The sequence below is a fragment of the Perissodus microlepis genome, chromosome 6 (genome assembly GCF_051167445.1).
Source record: "Perissodus microlepis isolate ML-2025 ecotype Zambia chromosome 6, ASM5116744v1, whole genome shotgun sequence".
NCBI classification, from domain to species: Eukaryota; Metazoa; Chordata; class Actinopteri; order Cichliformes; family Cichlidae; genus Perissodus; species Perissodus microlepis.
In genome coordinates this window covers 8,899,329-8,910,389 of record NC_140466.1, presented here as the reverse complement: position 1 = coordinate 8,910,389, position 11,061 = coordinate 8,899,329, and the positions used below count along the sequence as shown (strand labels likewise).

Below are 11,061 nucleotides of genomic sequence, written 5' to 3'. Positions count from 1 at the left end.
TTACCGCTCCCCAAGTGCTGCCCCGCCCCACTCGGTTCCCGACCCTCTCCCCATCCCACACACCATGCTTCTACCTCCACCCTCCTTTTCTGTGCTTTCTCCTTTCATCCCTCCCTTACTCTCTCTTTTGCTCTCTCTCTCTTTCCCTTTCCATCTCTTCGGGTATTTTCCACCTCTTCTGAGAGTCACACCTCATGAATTATTTACTCGTGCATGTCAGTGGGGGATTTAAATCCGTTTCTTGACCGTTTATTGCTCAAAGACAGGAAGGCAGTGTTTTGTCAGCGGAAGAAAACTAATGGTTCTTTTAATAAAGGTGATCATTAGATGTCCTTTCAGTCACACACTCTCTCTCTCCCCAGCTGACAGCAGAATACTCGTCAAAAAATTAAGGAAGGATTAACAGTGAAAACAGCAGGAGCACAAAGTGTTAGCCATAAGGACATTCAAGGTGAAACAACAGTGATCAAGCCAAAATTACATCATCATTTGGATAATTTATGCATAAATAGTAATGTTCATGTAGTTGGATTCATTTAACTAAATCTCAAGAAACAGATATCCTCCACACACATCCACTGAAATGAAACAAACACAAAAAAAAGAAAAGAAATAAAGTGATTAGAAATCTGCCTCACCCCTCTCTGCACTTGCAGGACTGCATCGCATGAACATGCACATACACATACACACTTCCCTGCAAAGTGAATGCCTTTTTAATGATGACCTTTGCCATAAATCTTTTTTTGGAATAAATTAATATAAATCAAATGTGACAGAAACTTTCATCTGCTAACACCATCACTGAACCTGCAAACCTGCAGATTTTTTTTCGAATTTGCTGGTGACACCAATTGTAATTATCACATCAAACACCCCCCCCAACACCCTCCCCAGTTTTATTGGGTTATATAAACATAAAGCACATCTTCTGTTTCTGTGCAGTAACCATGCAAACACACTCCAACACCCTTTTAATTTAACTCACTGATGCATGTCAGTCGTATCAGCACTCCGCTTATTAGTGCCATAGAAATGTAAGGATTTATAGCAAGTAGAGAAAACCAGAGCAGTCGAAATAATGATGAAATACAGCATAGATATTGCTAAATGCTACAACTGACTAGATTTTATGGTAAGCTTTTTAATTCAAATAGTATATCGTGGCACTAAAGCAGTGTGAATATCAGACTTTAAAGAGCACATGAAACAGTCGCTTTTTCTTTGAGGGTCTGTGTTCGCTCCAGAAAACCTGTCCCTGTTGGGGGAAGCCACACCCTGCTGCCTCGTGACAGAGAAACTGGGGATGGTGGAAGAGTCCTCCAGCATACACACCAGCACAGCACACACACACTATGGCGAGAGAGAGAAAGTGAGAGAGAGAACTGAGCAAAGTCATCACTGAGGTGTGAAGAGAGGATGAGACTGAACACGCGTCTCTTTTCACCTCACTCACCCATTTCATTATCACTGCAAAGAGCTCTAGAGCAGCTTCACATAAGATGAAGAAAAGACCACTTAATCAAACGAATGGCTTGAAAAGTGGGTTTTTTACTCGAATGTGGTCATTTAAGTCATTAAAATAAAATTTTAAAAAGGGAAAAGTGGACAAGAAAACAAGTGGCTTCCTATCCCCAGCTGCATTTGCTAGCCTGGCAGCACTGGGGAACTGAGGTTCATGTGGATCAGGGCGGGGCACAAAAAGATCATGCTGTGAAACACTGACACGTGGAAAATAATGGAAACACAAGAAGCTTCTTTGTTTAGAACTGTTTCAGGTATCCTCACCAGGGTGATTTTTATGAGGTAAAAACTAGAACTAGATGTGAAAAAGCGTTAGTTGATATTTTGCACTTAAAAATTTATACTAAACTGACAACATATGGGACATTTTTGACAACTGGTAGGCTTTGGTACACTTATTTACTGAGGCAGGGATACCTACATGACTATGTCAAATATCAGTATTGCTGTGTTGTACGATAGTAGTGTTCTGAATTTCTTAAATCGTACAATCTGACAAATAACGCCATTATTATTAAAACAACAGAAAATAAAAATAACACTGAAACTTATACAAAATAAACTGGAAATGAGCATGAAAACATTTTTAATGAGTAAACACAGACTGATAAACACTACTAAACCTTTTTTACTCATATTATGTTTCGCTAAATAACACAAGAGGTAGACAAAGGCAATATAAATGCATTTATTTTGCAGTAAAACAGTTGTCATAGTGAAGACAAATTCTGTTATGCTTCACTGTGTGAGCATAAAAGTAATGTTAGGTGACATATCGTACCTATTTCAGAGACAGTTTACCATAATAGCCACTTTTAGACGAATAAACCTCATGTAATCGTATCGGTGTCGACATCTGTAAAGAATAATGAAGCATCAAAACAGCTAGAGGAGATTTCTCTCGTTATTACTTTTTACAAATCCTAATTTGATTTTCATTCAGATCACATTAATCCTAGTAGAACTATTATTCTGTCATTTCAAAAAGGAAAAAAGGAAAAAAGCACAACCACAAACTGTAGGGATTCAATACAAGTACAAAAGCACATGCCGCTGTTTCCTTTATAGACACGCAGGCACTGGAAATTTAAGCCATATGGTTGCGCATAAGTAATCAGGCGCTTTGTAACTTGCTATATGAAGGAGTCACTTACAGATCAAAAACCTTCAGTCTGACATGTTTTAAAGTGAAAATGAAAACAAAAATATGTCAGCATACAAAGTAATGTTGTTATCTTTACACCACAGAAAGGAATGGATTTTCTCTCTAATTAGCAGCTTTACAATGGCCCTGCGCTGATGACCACACCCTGAGCTGCTGGTGTTCACATGTATGTCTCCCACTTTCACCAGCCAACCCCACCCCCATCTGTCCTCCACGAGGAGCAACATAGCCGCAGTGTTATACAACGCTTCTTGTGCCGTGAACCCTTCTTTTGTCCCAGTCTTTAAAATCGACTGTAGCCTGCGTGCTGAACCTGCTGCTGAGTTATCAAAGTCTTAATGTCGAGAATGCATTAAACAGGTTTATAAGGTGGAGATCAGTTACAGCCGGAGCTATACTCAATAATAGGCTGCAAGTATATGTTTGTGTTAATTTTTTGTTAGAACTCAGTATTATTGTATTTACAGTACATGTATTATACTTGAGGGTGGAGTCAAATAAAAAAACAAACAAATACAGATTTTTGCACTATTTCCAGCAGAGACACAATGAAACAAGATCAAGTTCTAATTTTTTACTGACAGGCTCCTTGAAATAAAAACAAATTAACTGCCTCAAAAGATGCACAGTCAGCTGTACATGAATGTATTGACAGACTGTTCGCTCAAGCTGTCTTGTTCGGACAAAAATTCGGACTCAGCAGAATGCAAAGAAAACACCACTCATACTCGTACACAGTTACTGTCCTTCTTGTGTTTCCTCAGTGGTACAAGTTGTCACTTATTATGAAAATGCTACTTATACCTCATCTTACTGTGTCACACATTTTCTGAAGACTCATAAAATATTGTATGTCAATAAAAGCGGCAGATGGACCATAAGATAATGTAAAGGTGCAGAAGATTGATGTATCAACAAACATCTATATTAACAGTATAACTGAGGAGATGACGTAGAAATTTGCAAAGTAATTTTCACTTTGTTTTCATTCACCAATGTTTTATATATTAAAAAGAATACCAGATTGTATTCATAGCAGCAACACATTGTCCAAGGAGGTGGCTGGGACGCTGGCCAGCTGTTGTGTGGGAACAAAGTGCCACCAACTGGTAAAAAATGATATAAATTGGATTGTAAGATTAAATCATGCACAACTTTATTTTTTCTAGGTTTTCATGTGGGGATCAAATGCTTGTCTTTGATATAAATTACATAGTGTCTTTGAAATTTAGACAGCTGTTCTTATAAAACAATATATAGATCATTAGTTGTGTGTGTGTATATATATATATATATATATATATATATATATATATATATATATATATATATATATATAATTATTATTATTATTATTATTAAGATAGATAGGTATAGATACGTCTTTGGCAAAACAAAGTACTGATTATTTTGTCACTCTATACACATAACAATTCTCTGGTGAAACCTATGCACTTGTGAATGCAGTCTTTATGCTGGGGTACAATTAGATATTTATATTGATATTTATATTATTATAGCATCAAGTTATGAAGTGGGCGTTGCCACAGCAGGTAATTCCATATGTTTGATTCGGCAGACTTTTGACATCAGCTGCCGTTCCAAACGCAAACCTCAAAACAGTTTTTCATCTCGAGCTGAAATCGAACCGGCGACCTTCCGCTCCCTAATGCGTAAACCGCTACACTACACTCACTCGAAGGGCGGGACTTCTGTAACACCACGCTCACTGGTAAGAACCAATCATATGTCTTGGTCTTGTACGGTTAGTGTTTTCCGTTGATTTACGTCGCACATGCGCAATTCATTCTGAAAATGGCGGCCGTACAAGGTGGTATGAGCGACGCTGACATAGAAACAGACATTAAAACAGAACCATCAACCGATGGCTTTGGAAATAACAATGCTAACGATGGTAGAGTGCTCTCTGCGTCTCCCGGCTCCGGCTCTTCGACTGGAAGCAACAAACAAACAGCCGCGGTTACCCCGGAGGACCAGCAGACATTGCTGGCAGTCCTGCAATTCCTCAAAAAGAACAAACTCATCGAGTCCGTTGAGATTTTGCGTCGTGAGGCGGGATTACCGGAAAATTCACTGGACCCGAAGGCAACTGAATCGGCCGGGGCAGGATCGGGAGGTGCTGCAGGTATTGTGGACTTAGAAGGCGGGGATGTGAGCTCTCTTCTGAGCCGAGTTACCGGATCATCCTCCGCCGGAGCCCAGGCGCCAACGAAAGGTACAGTACAGTCGGCTGCCGCTTTTATGTATGAAACACTTAACAAACATCTCCTGATCAACCACGAGTTTGACACAACAGCCTAATGTAGTGGTATCAGTTAGGGATAATGCTCAGAGCGCTAAGAGTTAAGCACTTCTTTACTACAGGGTGTGTTAACTTCGAGTACTAACATATTCGAAGTTTATATAGCTTTACGTTTTACGGCAGCGTTACTTCGTGTTCATTCAGTGAAGCGATTGCAGTGATAATGTGTTTTTAATGTGATGATACCAGTAATAATATGCCGTGTATGATGTGAAAGTCTAATTGCAAATAGAAAGTAAAACAGCTAAATATATTGTTATTAACTGATCATACCCTTTAAAGTTAAAAAAAAGGAGGCAAACTTGAGTTTATATGCGGTGGAAAGAAACCCAGGGTCAGATACAAACTCTGCAGTTCTTTAAAGAAAAAGAAGGTTTAGTTTTACCAAGCATCAAATTGTATCAATCAGACTTTTGATATATTGGTGATGGGATGGATACACTGCAAAATCGAAAAGTTTGGAAACGGAATTTTTATGGTGGTTCGCATCAAACTCGAGATTTATACCTGGCATGCATGATAGAAAGTTCAAGCACTGGGCAAATAAAGGCATCGCAGCAATATGCACAATGTTTAAGGGGGAAAAATATGTTGGGTTTTGAAAGACTGAAGGAAAAATTAGAATTAGGTGAAGATGAACAATTTTGATACCTAAGATAAGTAAGGTATTATTGTGAGAAGGAGGTTAAAACTGATCAAATAAAATGAGATTATTGAGGTATTTCAGAAGAAAATGCAGAGAAATCTCTGCTTTGTACAGAGATTTAAGGTCATGCAGAAAGACCTCCTTTCTGTATATTAAAGACAAATAGGATAAAAGAAAAGAAGGAACAAATTTAAGAAGGAACTTTAATTTTTAAAACACAGTGCATGGCCACTAACTCCAGGATATAGAGAGAATTTAACATGAATTTAACATGATCTGTTTTGTTGTTGTTTTCTTAAGCTTCAAAAACTTGGAGGAATGCTGCATGCTGGAGACTGTGTGGACAAATTGATGTAGAATTGTGCACATGTATTTTGGTCTTGTCATAAAATAAAGGGGTTGTGGAATAAAATGTGCAAAGCTTTAGGATATGGAATGCAAAAATCATGCAAGACATTCTATTTGGGCGACTAGTCAGATGACACAGGAGAAAAGGAGGATGGATTTTTTTTAATGTTTTTAATATTATCAGTCAGTTAAAAAGCAATCACCAGTATAAAGTGGGATCATTGACCTCGGAGCATTGGTGGTGCATTGTTGGTAAAAAATAAGTCTTAAAAAAGGCAAAGTTGTATTTACTTTGTAGTTACATTGACAGTTTAGGTAATCTTAAAAAGGATTTTTCCCACATGGATACAACCAACACACTGCTAATACAACCCATCTCATTGGGACTTTTTCATCAGCAGTTGCAGAGGACCAGCCAGATGTCCGTGTGGTACTGTCAGCTTACAGCCAGCAGGGAGATCCAACTCTTTATGAGGTCTACTACAGTGACCTCAAAAAGTTCATAGAAACAGTATTGGACTGTCACAGAGCTGAACTGTCCCAGGTCTTCTACCCACTTTTTGTCCACATGTATCTGGAGCTGGTGTACAACAACCATGAAAGTGAGGCTAAGGCCTTCTTTGAAAAGTGAGTCTAATTGTACATTATTCCAAATATCAACCACACTCCATTTTCCATGCACCTTAATAACTTTATTTCTTTATGTTCACCTCCCTCTCAGGTTCAGTGGGGACCAGGAGTGCTACTATGAAGAGGACTTGCGCGTTTTATCTGGCTTGACCAAGAAGGAGCACATGAGAGGCAACGAGACTTTGTTGGACTTCCGCACCAGCAAGTTTGTCCTGCGTATCTCCCGCGACTCCTATCAGTTGCTGAAGAGACACCTGCAGGAGCGTCAGAACAACCAGATCTGGAATATTATCCAAGAGCACCTCTACATTGATATCTTTGATGGCATGCCACGCAGCAAGAGCCAGATAGATGCAATGTCTGGCAGCTTGGCAGGAGAGGCCAAGCGTGAAGCCAATAAAACTAAGGTTGGATTTATACACCACACATTTGGACGTTTGACAACTTGAATTTTGAACCCTTGACCCTATACTGAGGGCATCCAGTAGCTTTTGAAAATTAAGATAGCCTCACATGTATCTGCCACCAGTTTGAGCAATTACTTCTGTCTTCTTTCCATGTTTCTTTACACTTATATACCAAAACCTTTGAAATGACATGTCCTTTTTCCTTTGTCACTCACCATGTGAAGGTTTACTATGGATTGCTGAAGGAACCAGAAATTGAGCTGCCCCTTGATGATGAGGATGAGGAGGCAGAGAATGAGGAGGGTAAACCCAAGAAGAAGAAGCCAAAAAAGGACAGCATGGGCTCCAAGAGCAAAAAGCAGGATCCAAATGCTCCTTCACAGAATAGGTAGGGATTGTTTACACAGTACTGTACTGTGTGTTTGTTGCACACTACTGTAGAGGCTAATCTAATCTTCTTGGTCAGATATATTTTGAACGTCAAAGTCATGCTTTTTGAACCAACACAGAAAGAGGTCTGATAAAATCTGTCTTATTTAGGATACCCCTGCCAGAACTCAAAGACTCAGACAAGCTGGACAAGATCATGTACATGAAGGAGGCCACGAAAAGGATTCGTCTAGGATCAGATAACCTCCCCTCTGTCTGCTTCTACACTTTTCTCAATGCATACCAGGTAAAGCTTTATGATGCATTTAATTTGTTTGCCAGAGCAGCAGCAGTTCTCCAAAACGATGGTTAGTCAATACCTATTTTTTTGGCCATAGTTTCAGTTGACTTATGTTTTCCTATAGAGGGGACAAATAAAAATGGGGAAAAAATAATTTTATCCCACACCTTGTTCATGAGTGATGAATTTAAAAAACAAAAAAACCTCATTATGTTTCCGGTGTAGGGAAATATGTAGGATTGCATTCTGATTGTGGGTGTTTGGATATGATATCGGTCGTAGTTTCAGAATTGTCATACCTCTAATGATTGTGCATTGAAGCAGTGAAAACTATGACATAAATTAATTGTATTTATTTTCTTAAGGGTCTGACTGCAGTGGACTTCACTGATGACTCCAGCCTGATCGCAGGAGGCTTTGCTGACTCCACAGTACGAGTGTGGAGTGTCACACCGAAAAAGCTCCGCAAAGTCAAGTCTGCAGCAGGTACACTATTTTATACTGACAACATCTTTACTTTTCTAAAACATTGCCCTTGAATTTTTTCCTATTTTCTTTCAAGACTTGAACTTGATTGACAAAGAGTCAGACGATGTGCTGGAAAGGATCATGGATGAGAAGACGGCCAGCGAATCAAAGATAATGTATGGACACAGTGGACCAGTGTATGGCATCAGCTTCAGCCCGGACAGGTAGAGCCACTCGTCCACCTGACGATAATGGAGATTACATGTTTTTTGTTAAATCCTTTAAAAATTACACTATTTATTTATTTATACAACAGATCAAGCTGTATATTTTATTTTTATTATTTTTTTTTGTTTCACACATGGTACAGCAGTAATGCATTCCCATACACAACCTTCCTTTCAATTAAAGTAACACTGTTTCCATGCATGAAAAGGAGCAGGAAGAAGAATAAATTCTTATTGATACCTGCCCCCTATCTGTGATAATACAAGTAGGCAACCAAAATTACACTATGACAATTTTCTGCACATAACAAAACAAAACAAAGCAAACAGAACAATATACTCAACAATGAGCAATACCACTAAATATCAAACTAAAAGGATCATTTTTCTACAATTAAATTCTATTCTTTTCAACTTCTTCATATTGGTTTATCATTTTATTCTTATAGCAGATTTTAAATTGAGAAACATTTATACAACACTTAAGATGATCACTGAGAGAATTCCAGTTTCTTATGCCTATGACTGTTGGACACATTTGCCTTTGTGTGGTTCGAGCAAACCGGTGCTTAAAATAAAACTTCCTTCTGCCGTCCCCATTTTCTGAACACAATACAAATAAACTTTGTAACTTAAGAGGTAGTGTTTTATTTTTCGCCCTAAACATAATAGTTAAAGTCTGTAATTTCACTATGTCTTCTAGTTTTAACAATTTCGATTTTCTAAACAAATTATTAGTGCGTTCTTTATATTTAACATTATGCATAATTCGAAGCGCTCTCTTCTGTAATAAATATAATGGTTTCGTATTAGTCACGTATGTATTCCCCCATACTTCAACACAATAGCTCAGATAGGGTAGAAACAATGAAAAATATAATATTCTCATTGTCTTGTAATCTAATATATATCTAACATTACCCAGGATATAAATACTTTTAGCCAACTTTTTTTTAACATGTTCAATATGTGATTTCCATGTTAACTTGTCATCCACTATTACACCCAGAAAACGGAATTCTGTCACTCTTTCAATTAATACTCCCTCTATAGATAATACTATCTCTTCCTCCTTTACACGGTTTCCGAATATCATAAACTTTGTTTTTTCCAAATTCAGTGATAACTCATTTACATCAAACCATTTTTTAATTTTTTTCATTTTCAATAACCATAACATGAAAATGTTTCTCTCTTTTCAGAAACTACTTGTTGTCCAGTTCAGAAGATGGTACAGTGAGGTTATGGAGTCTCCTAACGTTTACCTGTCTGGTGGCCTACAAAGGGCACAACTACCCAGTGTGGGACACGCAGTTTTCCCCCTATGGCTACTATTTTGTGTCTGGAGGACATGACAGGGTAGCCCGGTAAGAAACTTCAGACCTTGTTTTGGTCATTGTGTGATAGCATATTGGAACATCATGTTGTTGTTGATCCACATTGGCTCCTTCTACAGGTGATTTTCATTGGTCCACCTTCTGCTCTTTTTTTTTTTTTTTTTTTTTTTTTAAAAACAGACTGTGGGCGACAGATCACTACCAGCCTCTGCGGATATTTTCTGGTCACCTGGCTGACATCACTTGCACTCGTTTTCACCCAAACTCGAATTATGTGGCCACAGGATCATCTGACCGTACCATCCGCGTGTGGGACGTCCTAAGTGGAAATTGTGTGCGCATCTTCACTGGTCATAAGGTTAGAGTTCAACAGACATCATTTAGAAAATGTCATTTTAGTCATATTATATTGAAATGTGCATAATTGTTCATGTAATGATGTATAGTGCAGCACAGCTAGAAATAGTAAATGCTGTTTAAACATCTGTGAGTCTAATATTTTAATGTCATCTCCCAGGGTCCCATCCATTCACTCGCTTTTTCCCCCAATGGGAAGTTTTTGGCATCAGGGGCCACTGATGGCAGAGTCCTCCTGTGGGACATTGGCCATGGATTGATGGTGGGAGAGCTCAAGGGCCACACAGATACCATCTATTCCCTCAGGTTCAGCAGGGATGGTGAAATCCTTGCTTCCGGTGAGTGTGCCAATTTTCTTCATACTTTTCCATCAAGCGATTAACCTCAAACAAAAATTATATGACATGATCACGGCTCAAAAATGCACTATAGCCGGAGTGACAAAGTGTAACGTTTTCTAGGTTCTATGGACAACACGGTTCGCCTGTGGGATGCAATGAAAGCATTCGATGACTTGGAAACAGATGACTTCACGGCAGCTACGGGACACATCCATTTACAAGATAACTCCCAGGAGCTTCTGCTAGGCACCTACACGACTAAATCAACACCTGTTATACACCTTCACTTCACCCGGAGGAACCTGCTTCTGGCTGCTGGAGCCTTCAATCCTTGAGACTATTTCCCTCTGAGAACATAATCAATGGAAGCTAGAAATTATGCAAAACTCTGACTGCCAGAAGTAACTGAGGAAGGTTATGGCACAGTGAAAATAACTATTTATCAGTTTACATTTGGCTAGCATAACAAATTAGGTTAGCCAACTATGAGAGCCAAACAGAGGACTGTATGTTTAAGTCGTTGTGTTGAGTACAGCCTTACTGAATACATGGCTGACATTTCTGTACTATAGTCTTTTATACTGGTGCACACTGTAAATAAAGAAAAGTGTTTTCTAT

General features: G+C 38.7%; 1 protein-coding gene across 2 annotated transcripts; it reads left to right on the top strand.

Moving 5' to 3' along the window:
- The first annotated feature begins 4,500 nt into the window (after positions 1-4,500).
- Positions 4,501-11,060, top strand: taf5 (TAF5 RNA polymerase II, TATA box binding protein (TBP)-associated factor). 2 transcript variants are annotated; one of them, XM_084930540.1, is made up of 11 exons: positions 4,501-4,925; positions 6,408-6,633; positions 6,728-7,043; positions 7,268-7,431; positions 7,584-7,719; positions 8,079-8,199; positions 8,276-8,405; positions 9,611-9,775; positions 9,926-10,103; positions 10,263-10,440; positions 10,564-11,060. In XM_084930540.1, the coding sequence occupies exons 1-11, from the start codon at positions 4,505-4,507 to the stop codon at positions 10,776-10,778; spliced, it is 2,250 nt and encodes a 749-aa protein (XP_084786666.1). In that variant the 5' UTR covers positions 4,501-4,504; the 3' UTR covers positions 10,779-11,060. The 2 variants fall into 2 exon arrangements, with proteins under 2 accessions (XP_084786666.1, XP_084786665.1); XM_084930539.1 differs by having other exon boundaries at positions 6,405-6,633.
- The last annotated feature ends 1 nt before the right edge of the window (position 11,061 follows it).

Bases quoted from the DNA above. Each gene is read 5' to 3' on its own strand.
- taf5 (XM_084930539.1), top strand. From the start codon at position 4,505: ATGGCGGCCGTACAAGGTGGTATGAGCGACGCTGACATAGAAACAGAC. The intron at 8,406-9,610 runs GTAGAGCCACTC...CTCTCTTTTCAG, and splicing joins ATCAGCTTCAGCCCGGACAG to AAACTACTTGTTGTCCAGTT. The intron at 10,441-10,563 runs GTGAGTGTGCCA...AACGTTTTCTAG, and splicing joins TGGTGAAATCCTTGCTTCCG to GTTCTATGGACAACACGGTT.